Below are 21,347 nucleotides of genomic sequence, written 5' to 3' on the forward strand. Positions count from 1 at the left end.
TGTTTATATAAAGTAAAAATATAATCTGCAAGTTGTCTATTAAAAGATAAAAAACTATTTAGGAATCTAACATGCATGTCACATGGGACTCCTGTAGGGTTCTCATAGGGAACCCTATTAAGGTCCCAAGGACTTGTTGGGATGATCACTTGGCAATGGGTAGTATCTCCAGAGAATTTTTTAATTTTTTCAATTGAATCATTTTCAAGTCCCACTGAAGGATATTTGTAATTTTCCTACTTTGATGTTTACCATATTTGATTCTGACATTGAAGTAGTTAAGCCAGAATTCCTCTTTTGTTGCGATTCGTGTCTTTCACTATTTTTAAACCACAATTATATCACACACATGTAACATTGCAACCTAAATTAGGACATAGAAAGATTCCTATAAGATTAATTTATGTTAGAAAGAATTCTTTATGTGAAACTAGCTGATATCTGTATTATAAGCAATGTCGTAATTGTCCTCCATTATCTCACAAAGACAATAAATGTAATATGTAGCATGACCAGAAGTGGTTTTAATACATGTTTGTATTTATTTAAACAGAGCTTCTTTGTGAACAGACCAGCGCTTGGAGTTCATCCAAATGAGGACTTTCCGGAAAAGATTCAGAAGGCACTGATTTCAGTAAGATTTCTTTTCTTTCTACATCTATATAAGGAGTTTATCAGGAAACCAATTTAGGATGAAAAAACTTTTATTCAGATGCAGAATGACCCAAAATAGGATCCAATCAAGGTAATTTATGTCTCAAATCTTTCATTAATCTTATGTAATTCCATCAAAGTCAGTTTTAATGTGTAATTTTGTTTGCAGTAAATCTTGAAGACTTCTAATAAGTGTTGTATCATACAGCAAACTTTTATTTAGCATATGTTCTTGAGGTGCATCACATAGGGTATATATGATCCTTTTGATTTATACAATTTATGCTGGCTATCTGCGGTACCAGAGACTAGCCGAGTACAAAGTTGCTTGTGGGTTGATACATAGCAAAGGCTGTATACATGGCAGAAAAGATAGATATGGCCAATCTTTCTGATGTTCAAAGTAGTCTTTGATGAATGTAACCATACATGTGCTGCTGCCAACGGAGAGTCAAAAGACTTCAAATCAAAGGTCAAAAAGTGTAGAAAAAATATTAATATCCAAGCAATGTAAAAAAAGAGTAATTTTGATAGGTTCAAGTTATCGTATATTATAAAAGATCTCCAGGCCACTCAGAACAGTGTCAGATTATGATCTCCCTTGTTCAAATACTACACTATATGGTACGGTAAAAAATGGAACCTCTGATCATTATATACTACTTCTGCCAAGTGAACCCACTTACCTAAAGGCAATAAAGTGACAATAATTATTATTGCTAGTCTGTAAATTTTGCGGACTTTTTGTTAGTTGTAGTCAAATTTCTTGAGTTTATCATAACTATTTCAGTGAATGATGTAAGTTTTCAGACATTTGAGTGCAAACACAATATCAATATCAGGATAGCAAAATCATACAATCGAGGAAGAACTTAAGAGTCTATTACGGTAATCGTTGCATGAACATATCCAATGGCCGGCCTCGAGGCCCTTGACTGTGCATCGCCAGCAAACAATTGTTTGGGACATCATGACAGCAATTTGTTTTGCAGTCTTAGCAGTCTGTAAGTGGTTGAGTGATTCAGGTAGGCATGGATCTGAATGGAGATGCTATCAGCGTAAAGTGGTTAGAAAAGTAGTTTTTCGTGCTGGGTCCAAATTGGGGCCGCATGTTGCTTAGGCCGTATAACGCCAGGAACACACAGCATGATACATAGAGCTAGGCCGCAACATGAGGTCAACAAACATCACCCATCTGTCTGGCTGTTTTGAAATCATCTGAGACTCATATTCAGTAACTGTTAGTCAAGTATTTTGCCCAGTATTAAGAATTGTTTTTTCATTGTTTACATCTTAATCGATCCAATGTACGGTACACAGCAAATGTTTGATTGTATATGCACCTTTCCATGTCCCCTCATGATTGGTACATGTAGCTTTTGAATGTTTTATTCTATTGTTCTTTGGACGCTTCGAACACAGCATTGAAGCATTTTTGGCATCAAAAACCAACTTAAAAGGTAAAAAACTGAGAGAATTTCGCAAACAAGATGATGCCACAAGTATTTACAAAACATAATATGTTGGGTGGTGGCCTGGAGTTGTCACCAATAGAAATACATCAAAATTTATATAATATTAGATTGCTTAGCTTTATATTTAATATTATTTTAAAGGTAATTTTTAACCAAAGAATTCACGTTAAATAAAGTATTATCAAAACAAAAACAAAACACGATTGGGAATAAAATACATTTGAAACAAAACTATAGAGATTGGAAACAAAAATTATTTATGTCTTTATTTTGACAAAAAAAAGCAGGATTATTTGATATAATTTTTCTCGATATAAGAAAAAAATGAGAATCAAAATTTAAATGAAAATCAAGGTAAAATTAAATTGAAAAAAAATTTAAAGTGAAATGTAAAAATGAAAAAAAAATAGTCGAATGAAAAACAGTCAAATGAAAATAATGGCTGACAAGCTGCTGCCATACCGGTACTGCATCAAACTTTATAGAATATGGTACCGGTGATAATCTGTCAGTGTCAGGATAGTATGCAAAAATGTTTGGCAATATCCTGTCAATTATTTACTAATTGACTCATTTAATGACCTTTTGCAATTAGGATGGCGACCACCCACATTGGTTTATGTTTTCACCACCATGAACTCATTCTTGGCCATTTAGTGCCATCTGCATCGCAGTATTTTTATCACAGACCTAATTAATGAAGAGAACTCTATCCTCTCTGAGGACTTTAAAAGTACCCATCAACAAGTGGGGACTGTGTCATCAACGATGACTTGTTCATCATAAACTCACTCTAATGACAGCACATTTCAACCAATCCATTAGAGCTTAGATACTCTAGGCATGTGAAATTTCTCACATACTGTACTTATTCACATGTAGATATTGCACAAGGGCAGTTCCACTTGACAATTATAACACCAATCACAGCCAACAAGTGTTACAATCAAAACAGGGATCCACAGTTCCTTAAAACAGTTACTCTTGCAGAGACATGATTTCTTATTTCATCAATAGTTTCTAATTTTCATCAAAGCATAACAAATTTTAAAACTTTATTTTCTTTTTTTATCCATAGATTGCTCCTCCCGGCTTAAATAAAGTCCAAACAATGGCTTGTGGTGCCTGTTCTGTTGAGAATGCCATAAAGCATGCTTTTATCTGGTATATGGTAAGATATATACCTGGTTGTTAGTTCCCTAGAAAATGTATGTCCTTACACATCAAGCTAAATGTGTTCTTTCAATATTTTACAGTGATATTGATGGATTCAAACTTAATATTTTCCATATTTTTAGTTTATATTTGGTATGTATATAAATACCAAAAAGAGCTTATATGGTGAGTCGGTGGCGTCTGTATGTATTTATGTGTGTATGTATGTATGTGCGGATGTATGTCCGTCACACGCAAAGGCTCCCATACCGCCAAAGCTACCATCTCAGTATTTGGTGTACAGGTAGACCCAGGGGTTGAGATGTGACGTTGTTCAAATGAACATGTCAGTGTCAAAAATATGCAAATGAGGTAAGAAAAAGGGAAATCCTGCAAATGTGCAGGCGTGGTGGCATGCCAATGACTGAAACAGGCTAGTCCACTGACCTTGAGTCTTTTCCTGTCATTGTTTATGAACTGTTACATATTAACAAACCTCAAACTAAGAGGGACTAGCTGTGTTGAAACATTCTCTGCTATGCATGTTGCTAATGTTGACCTCCAGTACCTTAAGTTTCAGACCTTATTTACTGTTGTCATTCTTGTTTTTCTGGTTTAAATATTTCTTGTTGTTTTTCTGGTTGTACTGTGCAGAAATCATTGTCATAACATCAACGTAGAATTTTCCTGTACTGATCAGATAGAAACAACACTTATTGTTGATCTTTGGTACCCATACTAGTATGATCAAATGTGAGCGACACCGTATAATTGCGGTATTTTTTTCTTTCAATATTTTACAGTGATATTGATGGATTCAAACTTAATATTTTACATATTTTCAACTGTGCCTCAAACCCCTCATTTGATCACATTGATATTTGGCATATAATATGTTCCTTGAGTTGAAGTAGACTTTAAATCATTCATTTGTGGCAATACATCATATTATATATTTAACAATCTTTTAAATAATATTTTTATCAATAATTATTCCATTTCTAGCATAATTTAAAACTGCTATTGTGCAGACTTCAAAGATAAAGACTTAATCTCCACACCAAAAAATGTTCTAAATGTTGATTACAGAAAAACCAGAGAAATGGTAAATTACCAAGTGAAGAAGAGCTACAATCCTGCATGATGAACAAGGTAACTTTATTATATCATACTGCACTGGCTAAAACTATAGGCCTTTGTTCAGTCTCTGAACAGAGGAAAGAAACATTCAGTGTCTTTAAGTTGCCTATTAACTGTTGGAATACCTACTTCTTCTTAAAGCTCCATAAGCTGTATCTTTTGGCTATTTTTTCAGAACTTTTGTTTTGTGGTTTCCCTACACTTTCTGCATTGAATACCTAAAGTGTAATTTAATGCCAAGTATTTAGCATATCAACACAACCTGTGTGAGTGTAATCTCCATTGTTATTGTTGAAAACTCTATTCAAGTCCGGACTAGAATTCATTTGTAAACAAAGGGCAATGATCACTGCATACACATAAGCTGTGTTGACAAAAAGAATATTCGAAATTTCAGTATGACAAACGGATAAGGGTCAGACACGGTAGTTGATATACAGAAGCAAAATACTGAAACACTTTCCACAAGTTACAGCTTATGTCCCTTTAACTTGTATATTTTGTTTTTCTATTGTTTCCCATAGGGTCCTGGTAGCACACAACTCACAATTTTATCATTTAAAGGAGGGTTTCATGGCAGGACATTTGGTAAGATCTTTGATAATTTTTGTACAAGTTGTCAACTAAGATGTAGAAAGGTCTTTATACTCCGTTAAAGTGAACAGAAGGATACAGGTATCAATGAAACCATGTCATATCTCCCTATTGAATATCAAAAATGCAAAGATCAGTTATAATAATAACTATGACTGGTTATAATAGCAGCTAATAGGCTGATATGTTAAGAAATACTGCATCAAACTTCATCATGAAACTTGGTATAGATGTTAAGGTCACATTGCTTAAACAGTGAATAAACACATTTATCAGTGTCATGGTAATTTATTTGTAATTGCATATGTATAATGAACTTTCCTAATGAGAGGATATGTCCACAAATACTGCATTAAGTTTGATGAAACTTGGCACAGATGTTGATCTCAATGGCACTTAGCAGTATCGTTTAAATTAATTTCTAATTTGCATTTACATGATGAATTTTTGTTTGTAGGGTGAATGTCCAGAAACATTGCATCAAACTTTATGAAATATGGTACCAGGGATAATCTGTCGGTGTTAATTATGATAGGATGCAAAAGTGTTTGGCAGCATCCTGTCGATTAATTACTAATCTTACTAATGACCTTTTGTAATTTGGATGGCGACCTACATTGGTTTAATGTTTTTACCACCATAGAACTTGATCATTCTCTGCCATTAAGCCCCATCTGTATTGCAGTATTTTTAATCACAGACCTAATTAATGAACAGGACTCTATCCTCTCTGAGGACTTGTAATTAAAGTACACATTAACAAGTGGGGGCTGTGTCATCAATGATGACCTGCCCCTGTAGGGTTTCTGAGTTAATGATTGTATGTTGAAATCTCTCCATGTATCTGGTGTATGGGCAGAATGTAAACATTGGTGGTTGCATGTTATGTATTTCAGTCTATGTCAAATATTGTTGATGAAAAATCAAGAACAGTTTGCTGTGTACTTGTAAAAGATAACATATTTGTCAATAAACTGCCTTACTTTTAATTTATAATTCTGAAAATCCTTATTTTATTAGCTTTTTAGTCCCCACGGACACCGTCTGGGGGACTTATAGGTTTGGTCATGTCCGTCCGTCCGTCCGTCCGTCTGTCCGTCCGTTCATGCAGATATCTCAGACATGCCCTGGTCAATTTCTATCAAACTTTGCACAAGGATAGTACCCTACCCCATCACAATGCGATAAAATTTGGCCGTGTTAGAGGACTTTTTAGTTTACACCTCCATAGACTCCCATGTATAAGGCAGTTCTCCATAGACTCCCATGTATAAGGCCAAGAAAAATAAAAATTTAGTTTCTCATCGTATTCATGTTGCAAAAAGGATGCAGTGACACAGTTTTTAGTCCCCACAGATGAAGTCCAGGGGGCTTATAGATTGGGTCATGTCCGTCCGTGAGTCCATACGTTCACGCAGATATCTCAGATATTTTGACAAAATGTCACGTGACCTTTGACCTCAAATATACATATTTGTCCATAACTCAGTAACCACAAGTGCTACACCCTTCATGTATGGTATGATGGGACACCTTATGACGCCACATATTGTACCTCATTAATTATGCACATATCTAATTTTGAGCGAGCAAATAGAGCTAGAGGTCTGATTTTTGGTATATACGGATAACCTAGCAATACAATTTTTTTGACAAAATGTCACGTGACTTCAATGACCTTTGATGTGAAATATACATATTTGTCCATAACTCAGTAACCACAAGTGGTAGACCCTTCATATTTGGTATGATGGGAGACCTTATGATGCCGCATACTGTACCTCATTAATTATGTGCATATCTAATTTTGAGCAAGCCACTAGAGCTGGATGTCTGATTTTTGGTATATAGGGATAACTATAGGATAGAAATTGTTTGACCAAATGTCATGTGACCTCGATGACCTTTTACCTAGAATATACGTTTACGTCAATAAATTAGTAACCACAAGTGCTATGTCCTTTATATTTAGTAGGATGGGAGACCTTATGACAACACACGCTTTATCTCATTAATTATGCACATATCTAATTCTGGGCAAGGGAATAGAGCTAGAGGTCTGATTGTTGGCATATAGGGATTGATTAGCAATACAATTTTTTTTTTTCAAAATGTCACATGACCTCGATGACCTTTGACCTTCATTATGCAAATATATGCATAACTCAGTAACCACAAGTTCTATACCCTCCAATTTTGATAGGATATTAGACCTTAAGATGTCATATCTTGTACCTCATTTATTATGCACATATGTATTTCTTGGCTTGCCAATACAGCTAGAGGTCTGATCTTTTTTCCCGATTCAGAACCATAACTTAGGCATGCCTCATGTTTTTCAAATTGGGAACAACGACATAGACCTATGTGCCCATAGATCTCAACATATACACTCCAGTGATACTTCTTAATGACCACATTTCCCTGCCCCATCAAGACTAATACTCCTATAACAAGTGGGGACTATGTCATTGTCAATGACTTGTTTACTGATAAGTTGTGTCTAATAGTCCTATGCTGGACACAGCATGCAGTCAAAGTAACATCTGGAACCTATTCCAATACCTTATTTTTGATTAACACCCTGTATTGTATGGTCTTTGGTATTCTCCAACAACTTTGTAACTTTACTTTCCTTTATGTCTTGTGTCTCTTGACAGCTGCTCTGACATGTACTCATTCCAAAGCCATTCACAAGCTGGACCTCCCTGCATTTGATTGGCCAATTGCTACATTTCCAAAACTAAAATATCCAACTGATGTGTACGCTGATGAAAACAAGGCTGAGGAGAAAAGATGTTTAGATGAAGTAAGAGTGCACTGATGGACTCTGTTAGGTTTTGTAGACCATGTGAATTCAGTAGATTGTATATCATGCATTTGAGTATGCAGTGCTCATTAAAACGTTTTTCCATAAACACTTTCTGCCAACATTTAAGAAGCATACCAGGTAAAATTCAAAAATGTTACCTGTAACAAATACTGTCTTGAAATGTATGATAACATAGTGATAACATTCACCTATCTGCTAATGTCAATCTGCATAGTATGATTAGATTATCCTTTTATTAAGTTGTCCATATCATTACTGGGACTCTAACTCTGAAAGTTGTATTAGTTGTGCAAATTTTCAAAGTTGAAGTGTGCGTCATAGTGTGCTGCTCTACACCACAAAAAAATTGACTTGTATGTAAATGAAAGTTTCAGGCTTCAGGACTTGCTAGTCTGCATTGAAAGAGTTGTACAGAAATGTAAAATGTGTGTGCAGCTCACACCTGACAAATGGTAGATGCCATGGCAATAACAAGTATACCTTATCACTAGCACCATTGATCTTCAGGAAAACATGGCAGACTGTACAAAGTGGTGGCACTTATGATAAATAACAAGTTCATAATTTTGAGAAAGTGTACAATAAGCATCATTGTGATCATCAGACAGATCTATTATGAGCCAATATGACCTAAAAATCTTAAAAATGGCCAAATCTCAAATAAAAGAGGCAATTAAAATTCGTGATTTTTAGCTACTATAGACTATAGTCTATAGAAGCTATTGGGATGGGTATCCGTCTGGCGTCAGTCTGTATGTATGTATGTACGGTATGTATGTCCGTTTGTGAGGCGTCCGTCCACTCAAATATCTTGAGAACCGCAGTACATACTGATTTGATATTTGTTGTTCAGATGAAAAATATGATTTTGAGAAACTGATTTTTTTAATTCTTTGATATTGTTGAAAATATGGAAATTAGTGCCAAAAAAAAGGTGTTTATGGTAAAAAAATCTTCTTCATCATAACTGCTGGTCAGACAGCTTTGTTATTTGGTATAAAGGTCCCTATGGATAACCCAACTTAGATTTATTCAAATTCTGATGAAATATGCAAATCTGTATTTTTAAGGAATTTTTTTGTCATTTTTGGTCAAAACTTTATTTTATCAAAACCGCTTGTCTGACAGCTTTGATATTTCGCATACAGGTTCCTACAGATGAACTAAATATGATATATTGAAATTTGATGAAATCTGCAATTTTGTAGTTTTGGTGCCATTTTTGCCATTTTTGGTCAAAAATTGTGTTTCTCAAAAGTTACTCATCTGATAGCTTTGATATTTAGTATACAGGTTCCTAGGCTTTATCTTAATGTAATATATTGAAATTATGATGAAATCATCAATTTTGTATTTTTGCAGCTAATTTTGCCATTTTGGTCAGGCCATCCTGAAATGAGCTATCAAAGATATCCACCTTTTTCATCAATACATGTGTGACAAAAAGTTATTCTCTACATAACACAGCAGAGCTCTGTCAACTGTTGGGTCTCTTGTTTTTTCAAAACAGCTGGTCAGACAGCTTTAACATTTGGTTTACAGGTCCCTAGTATGACCTTAGTGAGATAATTTCATACAGTCAGGAAATACTTAATTTTGTATCCATGTCTATAGTAGCTTCAGGGACTTTGGCCTTATGTTTTAATGCAATAAAACTTGTTTGACTCTTAAAAACAACCTTCAGAATCAATTTGTCATACCAAAATTATGCACAAAAATTAAGTCAACCCCTCCCCTCCCCTGAACAAAAGTTTGGAAGTGCAAAAATCCAACCAAGCCTCATTCTGTATCAGCATACCTACAATCAGTAATTACATCATTGTAACAATGCGGTAACACACCAAATCTTTGTAATCTGACAAATACCATCAAACCTGCAACTCTTTCCTTTTGTAGCACAGTTTCTGCAATTTAACTTTACATCCTTCATTGTCTTAGTTCTTTCATACATAATATTTCATGTTTGCCGTAAAATCAAACTTGGTGTAGCACCGGTGCTGCACTGGCCTAATACATGCCAAACAATTTAGCGATATTTTGCATTACGAAAAAAACGTGTTAGTGAGAAGCGGCAATATAAAAATATGTAATGCGATTTTTGCGGGCGGTAATCTTAAAGGGGAAGTTCACCAAGGATGATTATGGCACGTAATCAAGGCCAATATTCCAACTCCCAATTTTCAACTATCGAACTCCACTTTTTCAACTTTCGAACTCCCAATTTTCAACTATTGAACTCAACATTTTCAACTTTCGAACTCCCAATTTTCAACTATCAAACTCCACATTTTCAACTTTCGAACTCCCAATTTTCAACTTTCGAACTCCACACATTCAACTTTCGAACTCAACATTTTCAACTATCGAACTCAACATTTTCAACTATCGAACTCCCAAATTTCAACATTCGAACTCCACATTCAACTATCGAACTCAACATTTGGGATTATTCCCCATTTTCAACTATCGAACTCCACAATTTCAACATTCGAACTCCACATTTTCAACTTTCGAACTCCGCATTTTCAACTATGGAACTCAACATTTTGGATTCGTATTCCTCATTTTCAGCTTTCGAAGTCATAGGTCCCCCTAGACCACTAGCCAGCAAACAAGCCAAAATGAGCATACATATAGTCAAATACGACTTTAAAAAATCGTCAGTGTCATTTTACATGAAACTACTTATCACTTTGTTACGGAGTCCCAAACACATGGTGACCTCGCAGTTAATTTTGAACATGGACGACACCGAGTTCGTTCGTGACCACGTCAGTGGTAGTTTGTCTAGGCTGCTACTTGACCTTGACCAGCCCGACAGACGGGAAGATGTGTCACATAGGTATGAGAGTCTTGTTAGACTTTTGTCACAGTTAAGTGGCATTGGAATGTGTAGTGAGCGTATTGTCCAGCTGGTGCAAGCCGCTCAACGTGAAATACACGATGTTGAACATAGTTTCCACGGTGTAATAAAGGAAAAGTGGCCTCACACATCAGCCATCTTGTCTTGTATGTGCTTTGGTGTGTTTAGTGTCTGAGTTGTGTTTTGGCTGTTAGTGTGGAAATTAACAAGCGAAACGTTTATTTTAAAATAAGCCATGGCGAGCCACGCACGCATGCTCTTGTCATTAGACGACATGATAGCGACCGAATTAAGGTGAAGGCGGAGGTCGGCAGTAAATCTTGAAGTTATAGCATCACAAGTGTTTCCAGTTCATATTTTTGGACCCTCTAGAACATCACATAGGAATAACTCTAAAACTCCGAAACGTCATATGACGTATCTATGACGCGTTCTGACGTAGTATAGCCCAGAAGGAAAAACGTGGGTAACTACAATGAAGCAAGTTAGGGATGCCTAGGGAGAATACAAATCCCAAATGTATAGTTTGAAAGTTGAAAATGTGGAGTTCGAAAGTTGAAAATGTTGAGTTCGAAAGTTGAAAATGTGGAGTTCGAAAGTTGAAAATGTTGAGTTCGATAGTTGAAAATGTGGAGTTTGAATGTTGAATGTTGAGTTCGATAGTTGAAAATGTGGAGTTCGAAAGTTGAAAATGGGGAATAATCCCAAATGTTGAGTTCGATAGTTGAATGTTGAGTTCGATAGTTGAAAATTGGGAGTTTGAATGTTGAATGTTGAGTTCGATAGTTGAAAATTGGGAGTTCGAAAGTTGAAAATGGGGAATAATCCCAAATGTTGAGTTCGATAGTTGAATGTTGAGTTCGATAGTTGAAAATTGGGAGTTTGAATGTTGAATGTTGAGTTCGATAGTTGAAAATTGGTAGTTCAAATATTGGCCTTGATTACGCGCCATAGATGATTTTTACATATGTGGTAGCTCTGTGGTTATTTACCCAGGAAAAACTATTTTTACGCTCCCATATATGCATATGTATATATGCAAATGGGAGGTATTCGTATAAGGTGGCAAAATGGCGTCTGTGTGTATGTATGTAAGTATGTATGTATGTCTGTTAGTCCGTCCACATCAAAAACTCCTAAACCGTAGCACCTACTGTCTTAGTATTTGGTGTACAGGTGCATCTTGGGGTGGAGATGTGAATTTGTTCAAATGAACATGTCAGTGCCAAAATATGCAAATGAGGGGGAAAAAAGGAAAAAATCCTGCAAATGGCTAAAACTCAGTAAGCATCGGTCAGATTTGGTTGAAACTTGGTATGCAGATTTCTTTAGGTATTCTAAATTATGTGTGCAAAAATTGGGATGAAATTTGCATGTTTGTATTTTTAGGGTATTTTTTCCGTTTTTAGTCAAAAAATCTTGTTCTCTGAAATCGCTTGTCTGATTGCTATGAAACTTAATATTCATGTTCCTCAGAATGACCTCAGTCATGCTTGTACAAATTGTATTGATATTGTCATATTTGTAATTTTGGGGCAATTTTCCCAATTTTTGATAAAAAATTTTTAATCCAAAAACTGCTGATTTGATAGCTTTGATACATGTATTTGGTATACAGGTATCTAAGATTAATCTCAATATAATGTATTGAAGGTATGTTGAAACTGGCAATTTTTTTTTATTTTTGGGGCAATTTTTGCCTTTTTTGGTCAAAAATTTTTTCCCCTAAAACTTCTGATCTGGTAGCTTTGATATCTAGTGTACAGGTTCCTAGGGTTTATGTTAATTAGATATATTTAAAATTAGGATGAAATCTGCAATTTTGTATTTTGGGAGGCAATTTTTCTCATTTTTGGTCAAAAAATTTGTTTCTCAAAATTTACCAGTCTGATTTCTTTGATATTTAGTAAACCGGTCCTTAGGGTTTTTTTTAATAAGATATATTGAAATTAAGTTGAAATCCGGAATTTTGAATTTTTGGGGCAACTTTGCGAAACTTTCAGTTTTACTGGGATATCTTTCGTTTTGTATTTTTAAGATTTTTTTGGTAATTTTATACCTACCGGAACTAAGAGTATGTAATGTGGTGATTTAGTAAGCATTTGATATGGTAAACTGTATTTGGTGTTGAAATGCGGTAAAAAAATCCTGGCAGATTTCGAAAAAAATTCCAAACAAATGCCAATAAAAAATTCAGCCAGAGAAGGTTTGACAAAAAGAAAAGGTGGGAGAGTGGGTAAAAAAGAATGTACAATGGATCGGATAAAAAAGATAATGTACCTCATCGATCTTCCAGACACCATCCCTTATCAAATGGTCCACCCCGATGTATTTTTGTGCACAATTAACCATGCAGTGTATTTTAGTTTAAGATGTCAAGTTAGATAAGGATTTGAAAGGAATAGTCAAGTTCACTACAGTTTAACTTTATCTCTTGTGTCATCATCCTTGTTTAATTGGTTAAGTTTGTAAGTTGTTCCAGATGTGGATGTACCAGCTGTTCTGGAAGAAAACAATGTTTACTTTTTCCTGTGGGGTTTCTGAGTTGATGATTGTATGTTGAAATTTCTCCATGTATCTGGTGTATGGGCAAAGTGTAAACATTGGTTGCATGTTATGTATTTCAGTCTATGTCAAATATTGTAAATGAAAAATCAAGAACAGTTTACTGTGTGCTTGTAAAAGACAACATATTTGTCAATACATAAACTGCCTTGCAGATTGATTGTCTTAAATATTATCACAGAAGTAGAAAAGGAAAAGAAACTAATCAAATTGCTGTAACATATTCACTCTCAGTGCCTGTATAGGTCTATACTTATCTATTTTATCATTACATTCAGCTGTTTGTTATATCTTTATCAATCTCCAGGCACACAGTCCATGTAGCCGACAATGAGATGCAAATGATATGCGGTTTAAGGTCTCCTCAACTAACTTTCAGCTGGTTCTTCACTTTCTACTATTTTTTTAGTATTTTTTACAAAGGCACAGACTTATTCTACCTGCAACTTAAAACTGATAGTGATTTTGTAGCTCATTCTTTACTATTTTTCATAGTTTTGATAGCCGGTAACACACACTTCGTGTTCGTGTCGGCTACATGGACGATCTGCCAATCTCCATGGGCCAAGGCACACTTGGGGTCAATGTCATCACTCTGTGCCAGTCTGTGTATGTCAGTCTGTCTGTATATGTATGTCCATGTTTCATACAATTGTTGACTTGTTTTGATAACTATATGGGAGCGAACAGTGATGTTGTCACTATTTTTTACCATTTATAACTCGCAAGATTTTTTACAAAAACGATAAAAATAGTACAGGAAGTTGCCCATGTAATTTGAATCATGGCAAAAAAGCTCCAACCTTGGAGCTTGCATAATGTGATATGGAAGGGTATGGCCCCCACATTGTCCACTCACAGTAACACGGTAGTAAACAGCAACACAAAATCTGACAGTGGACAGTTTATTATAAGTGAATAATCGTTTATGCAAGGATACTCAGTATAAACAAAAGTTATGTAAATACGCACAGCCTGGTTTAAGCATGGGTGAGTGGACAATGCCATACCCATGGGAAAATGGTCCCTTCCATATCATATTATGCAAGCTCCAAGCTTGGCGCTTTTTCCCATGATTCAAATTACATGGGCAACTTCCTGTACTATTTCTATCGGTTTTGTAAAAAATCTTGAGAGTTATAAATGGCGAAAATAGCTTTTCCAGGGTAAGTGGCCACAAAGCTAGCACGTATGTAAAAATCATCCTTGGTGAACTTCCCCTTTAATACAGCCAAGCCCCCTTCCCCCCTAGACACAGACATTGCCTGTACTGTGGGCGTGTTTTAATTATCCATGGCCCCTAAAAGAAAACTTGGGCTGTAAGCACCTACTGAAGTTTGAAATCTCACCTGTTGTTCAGAAAAAAATGTTTTTGTTGCCTCAGTTGAATTTATATCTTTTGCAGGTAGAGTAGCCTTGCTGTAAATAATCGAGCCATGTTGGCTTTTTGGAAGGGTTTGTAAATAGCCCTGCAATCTTTTCCAAATTAGGCAAAATTTTTCAGAAATCACTTTTAAAATTTAAGAATATCAAGAGTACAGATATTTCACAATTAATTATTTACATACCGAATGGTATGCCCCAAGAAAAAGTTTAGATTGGTGTTGAAGTAGAGCAACAATAGCGTAGCAAGAATAAAATAGTCCAGCGTAAGTCATACATGCATACATCATTTCTGATCAAAAAGAATCATCATGATATACCTGTAAGTTCAAAATTATTCACATTGAAATTGGTGATATCACAATATCAAGGTATTTGATACAGTCGTTATGAAGGAATCATCATAGATGTCACAACATGGACTCTCATCATTATGAAGTCAATGTGACAGACACATTGTTAGAGATGTAATGGATGTGAATACGGTTATATTATCATACGGGAAATGTTTCTTTCAGGGAGGTATGATTTCTTTTCCACATACCTCATCATATTCTGTCTGTTACCTTTAGATCCATGAGTTGGTCCAACTGTATAACAGCAAAGGGAGACATGTCGCTGGTATGATTATAGAACCAATCCAAGGTGAGGGTGGGGACAATCATGCATCTGCTGAATTTTTTCACTCTTTGCAAAGGATCTGTGATGAGGTATGTAGAAAAACTAATACCGGTATGTGACTGTTTGTCCATTATCAGTTTTAATTTACAGTTAAGTTTGGCTTCCTTGTAAATTGAGAAAAAAGTTTAACTACCAATTTATATGTTGATTTTTCAGCAATATCCTGCACTACACTCTAAAGATATTCACACACTCTGTTGGCAGGGTAAATTTTAAAAATCTCATCTTTTTGAAATACTTAACCAGTTTTTCAATTGAAATATGTTAACAAATTATGTTTAATTGTGTCTGCTGTCTTCTTTGTTGTGTCATTTGTCACAAGAACACATATCAATATATTCCTGGCACTGAAATTCTTAAGCCACAACTTGTTTCGGTGAAGTGACATTAATAAATACATGTATTTATGCCCTACAGAATAATATGGCATTTATTGTTGATGAAGTCCAGTCAGGTTGTGGAGTGACTGGAAAATTTTGGGCACATGAACACTGGAATCTTCCAACACCGCCGGATATTGTGACCTTCAGCAAGAAGATGTTGACTGGGGGACTTTATTACACTGATAAGTTGGCTGTTGATACGGTAATGTATGAATAATCAACATTTGAATAGGAATTTAACCGCATAATGTAAAAAAACTCTCAGCCACACAAAGTAAAAATTATCAAAGAAAGGTTGTTAACGATGCCTGGACAGAAGTGTGAACACCATATTGACTCAAACCCTATTACCGGTACTATAGAAGCTGCAAGTATTTATCATTATTTTTACCATAATTGTATGTGTTAATGATGATGATGATAATAATACAGTAGGTATGCTTGCTTGCTTGTAAATAAAGATTTCCATCCCAATTTACAGTAAAAAAAGGTTTTAAACAGGATTCAATTTTTTAATACATAAGAAAATGATAAATAATAACCAGGACATTCTTAGTTTTTATAGTGTGAAATATAGTGTTCAAGTTTCTCATTGAATAACAATTCTTGGTTTGGTAGAAGGAGAATAAGTTGATTTAGATGTGTTTCATTCAGGAGATTTATTGTGTTGAAAAAGTTACTTCTTATGGCTTGTTTTGAGGGTGTGCAAGGTAAGAATCTTACAGAAGTAAACATTTTTTATGTGAGGGAAACTATTAAAAGATGTTCATAATGCAATATTGAAGTGAAAAAATTTCTCTTTTCTAGTACTTGTGATGTGATTGTACATTGCGCATCTCCCTGTTTTAGTCCTGTCCCTGAACAAATGCATCAATTTTTTCCGTAAAAGGGCACAAATTTATCATTTTCAAGCAATGATCTTTAGCTCACATTTGGTATAACAATGTGAGGTTCATAATTGTATAAGCTGAAGTTGGTGGCGTCTGTATGTATGTGTGTATGTATGTATGTATGTGTGTAGGTATAGTATGTCTGTCAATATCATTGTATTTTTGCTGATTTTTTTTTGTTATTTTCCTCATTTTAAGTAAAATTATTCCTCTCTGAAACCGCTGGCCCAATTGCTCTCAAATTTTGGTTGGATGTTTGCAAGGAAGTTACTCTTCTAATTTGTTGAAATTACAATAAAATTGGCAAAATTACCAGAACAGATTCAAGTCAGATTTGGTAGACAGGTACCATGTGCTCATGGTAAGATCTGATTAGATTTTGGTTAGTGTGGCTTGCATATTAATGAAGTTATGCAATATCATTTTTTTCCGTACAATGGTTTCCCTATGGAGACGGTTATGACAGTGTCGACATATATCAAGAAATACAGCACAAAATTTCATAAAACTTTTCACAGATGACAATCTCAGAACATTATGGTGATATTGTGAGTGTCATATCAATTATCTGCTCATTTGCATATTTAATGTAATTAATGACATAACTCTGAAATTTCTGCACCAAATTTGATGATACAGGCAACAAATATTGATCTGATATATATCTAATTGTACTCAGAAGCATTGGGCAGTGTCAAGTTAATAATAGCTGATTTGCATATTTTTTGAAGTTTTGTAATTAGTCATATAACTCCTAAATAACTACACCAAATTTGATGAAATCTGCTGCAGGTACTGATCCGACAGATATCTAACTGTAGTGTAAAGCATTTAGTTGTGTGAAGTTAAGTAAGCAATCATTTGCATACTCAATGAACTTTGTAATTAGGTATATAACTCTAAAATTACAGCAACCAATTAGGTGAAACCTGCTACAGACATTGATCTGGTAAATATCTAATTGTACTGAGAAGAATTGGGCAGTGTTAAGTTAATAAATAGCTCATTTGCATATTTTATGAAGTTTTATAATAAGTCATAAAACTCCGAAATGAAATCTGCTGCAGATACTGATCCGATTGATATCTGACATGTTGTAAAGTATTTAGTAGTGTGAAGTTAATTAAGGGCTCATTTACCGTACATATTTAATGAACTTTGTAGTCAGTGATATTACTCCAAAATTACAGCATTAAATTGGATGAAACGTGCTACATGTGTTGATATAACAGATAATCTGTCATGATTGTTCTGTGAAGCGTACTACTAGGACTGTGTATTAATGAACCTATTGTAAAACACGTGAGCACATTCAGTTCACATCTGGTTGTCATTTTTGGTAAAAAATTCTTTGAAAACCTTTTTTCTTTAAAATAGCTGGACAGACAGCTTTTATGTTTGGTATGTGGATGCATCATGGGCTACAGATGGGATTTTGTTCAAATGAAGTTTTCATTGCCCAAATTATGCAAATGAGCTTAAAATGTGAAAACTATAAAAAATTACCAACTCAAGAACTGTTGTTTTGATTGCTTTGGAAATTAGCATGCAAGTACCTTAGGTGGACCTTATACAGTGTTATGTATAATGTGAAGATATCTTGAATTTTGTATATATATATATATATATATATATATATATATATATATATATATATATATATATATATTATATATATATATATATATATATATATATATATATATATATATATATATATATATATATATATATATATATATATATATATATATTTATATTTATTCATTATTTTAACCATTATACTTTATTTTATTGAACAGGGCTTTCGCATTTTCAACACCTGGATGGGGGATCCAAGCAAGGTGATCTTGTTAGAGAAAGTAATTGAAACAATTCAGAAAGATAACTTATTGCAGAACACCAAAGACACTGGAGAATATCTACTTCAAAACTTAAAGGAATTAGAGGTAGGCAGAGGATAAGTTTGTCAAACATTTATTTCTTCATTTTATTATTAAAAAATACAATAGATCAGAGTTATTTTTTAATCTACTCTGATATTTGTTTGATGAAAATGAAAATGTTTATGATTGTAGATCATCATCAATCTTGATACAATGCATAAATGAACCAAACCAAAGTTATACTACTGGAAAGGTGACATTCATGCAAGTCACAAATGCAATGAAAAAAGGCATTTCGTTAAGATTACTTCAGTTTTAATTATATATTTTGTCAGCATTATTTGACTTGTGTTGACTTCAATAGGTTATAGTTACAGAGTTGGTGATTTATATATTACCTTCACAGTCAATATTAATCTATGGTAGATTTTGTCAAATTAAGAAAGATTTTCTTTCTGTACAGTTTTTAGCTCCCATTTGTCATAAGTATGGTATACGACACTGGAAACTTCATATGTGTCTGTGTATGTATGTATGTATGTATGTACCGGTATATGTGTGTGTATGTGTGTGTGTGTGTGTGTGTGTGTGTGTGTAAAATATGTCTCTGTATGTCTGTATGTATATATTTGTGTGTGTATGTATGTATGTATGCATGTGTGAATGTCTTGCTGGCTGTCCACTCCAAAAATAGTTATGGATATCACTTTTAAATAGTAAATCTCAGGATACATCTTGGATTGATGAGCTCCTGTTGTTCAAAAAGATGCAAGTCCTGAAACAATGCAAATGAGATTGAAAATATGAAAATGGTAAAAAGCCCTAGAACTCAAAAAACTTCTGGTCATATCCCTATGGTTTTAAGTTGCAATCATCTCAGTTAGACATTTTAATCATACGTCCAATGGACTAGTGCCATTAGTTTTCAAATGTCATTGGATGTGGATGGAGATATCTCAAAACCCTTCTATCAATAACTTTTTTCTAAACTTGATAAGATGGTCATACCTGTAAATATCTCAAGATAATTTTTTTCACTTTTTCATTGAATCGTTTTAAAGTCACTCTTTAAGGATTTTAGTGAGTTTTCAACTGTTCCTCAAAACTGTTCATTTAATTGCTTTGATGTTTAGCATGTGTGTTCCTTGAGTTGAAGTAGAGTTAGGGTGTTCATGTTGTGGTGATACATTCATTTTACTATTTTAAAATGATATTTTTATCCATTATTTGTCAGTTGTTTACACACTTCAGTACAAACAAGAATTTGTGTGGTCTAAATTCAGCTATGGTAATATTGTTGGATATTTAATGAATTCCTTTGATTAAACCATGTATATAAGTACTGAATGCAATGATTTTGACGAAACATCTTTTTTTCATTGATCATACTTAGGAATACCTTTGCTGGAAGTTTGATGATCACGGCATTCTAATTATCATCTCATTTGCAGGGTCTTTGTAATTTTTTAGCTATTAAAAACTATAGGCAGAAGAAGATATTTCGTAGAATTAATTAAAATGAACTTGTTGTGGCAGTTACAGGAGATATCAACCTTTTGCTCGCCAAAGTCTATTTTTGACCCCTACATAAAATAAACCCCTGTCAGTTTTCCCAGATTTTGCCAAAATTTTGAGAAATGACTGTAGCCAATGAAATGTGATGTCCATTTGGTCCAAATTTATCAAAAAATTACAGAAAAATTCATAAAGATTGGTAAAATTTTGCACTAAAATTTTGGTGGGAGAAAATTATAGCGCTCAAAGGGTTAACTAATTAAAAGTTTTTTATTGGTTACCATGTGCAGAATACCTATCCAGATGTGTTCAGTGCTAGCCGTGGTGTAGGTACACTTTGTGCAATAGATGTGAAAAATACAAATACCATGCAGTCACTGCTTCAGGACATGAGAAACAAAGGTAAAACAGCAATTGTACTATCACTTTCTATTATTTTGGTAAATTTGTTTCGTTTTGTTCATACATACACATTATCTGTCAAGCAAAATGTTGATTGGTTGACCATTTGAGATCTAGTTTTCGGATGGAAAATACAGAGACAAATATAGAGACATATTTTACACACACAGCAACAACTAGTGAAAAGATGAAGAAGAAAGAGGCAAGGCATGATTTCAGTAATCATAATTGTACATGGCATCATTTTTCAGCTTACGCCTTGCTCGAATGAGACATCTTAAATGTAAGGTTTAGGTCTCAGTCATTAGGCATGCTATCCCTCATGTTTATCATTTTCTTTCATCCATCCATCATATTGCGTTTGTTTTCTCAAATCATTATACACCCGTGGCCACTTAAAGGTGTGAAAAACATGTATTGCAGAGAGTTTAAGCCCTTTATACATGTAATTGTTGTTGGAATTACAAATGTATTAAGGCTTCCTGTGTTGTTCCATTTCTGGTGCTACATTTTGTCAAAAATGCTGTTTATTTTTGCAACAACTTCAGTGCTTTTGATTTCTTTGGCTCTTCCGTCCTGGAGATGCTGCCTGCATACGGGAAAATATTTGAAGAGCCCAATCACTGAGGCTTTGAAATTTCAGTCTGTAAGCTCAGAATACAAAAAAAATACACAAAAGTCTCCTTGATTTGTACCTTCAGATATTTGAATTAAAACACAGCATTCAAATGATAGGCCAGAATTACCATGTTTGGCTTGGTCTTATCATACTGGTAAAAGATCAGTGAACTGTATTTTGACATTGATTGTATGTCTTAAAACATACAAGAACCATCTAAGTGCAGGGTTGTATGTTATTATAAAATTTGCACCTTCAAATTTTTGAGATATTTTTGTTTAACATGTTCCTCATGACTACATAATATAC

General features: G+C 34.3%; 1 protein-coding gene across 2 annotated transcripts in view; it reads left to right on the forward strand.

The window, feature by feature from the left end:
- LOC139152167 (4-aminobutyrate aminotransferase, mitochondrial-like) overlaps positions 1-21,347 on the forward strand; it is a 57,813-nt gene that overhangs the window by 31,539 nt on the left and 4,927 nt on the right. For both annotated transcript variants that reach the window (XM_070725287.1, XM_070725288.1), the window contains exons 6-14: positions 554-634; positions 3,208-3,300; positions 4,374-4,436; positions 4,949-5,012; positions 7,679-7,827; positions 15,235-15,372; positions 15,761-15,928; positions 18,419-18,565; positions 20,308-20,419. In XM_070725287.1, the coding sequence (XP_070581388.1) occupies positions 554-634; positions 3,208-3,300; positions 4,374-4,436; positions 4,949-5,012; positions 7,679-7,827; positions 15,235-15,372; positions 15,761-15,928; positions 18,419-18,565; positions 20,308-20,419 (1,015 nt within the window). The remainder of the gene's footprint in view (positions 1-553; positions 635-3,207; positions 3,301-4,373; positions 4,437-4,948; positions 5,013-7,678; positions 7,828-15,234; positions 15,373-15,760; positions 15,929-18,418; positions 18,566-20,307; positions 20,420-21,347) is intronic.

This window comes from Ptychodera flava, chromosome 15 (assembly GCF_041260155.1).
Source record: "Ptychodera flava strain L36383 chromosome 15, AS_Pfla_20210202, whole genome shotgun sequence".
NCBI classification, from domain to species: Eukaryota; Metazoa; Hemichordata; class Enteropneusta; family Ptychoderidae; genus Ptychodera; species Ptychodera flava.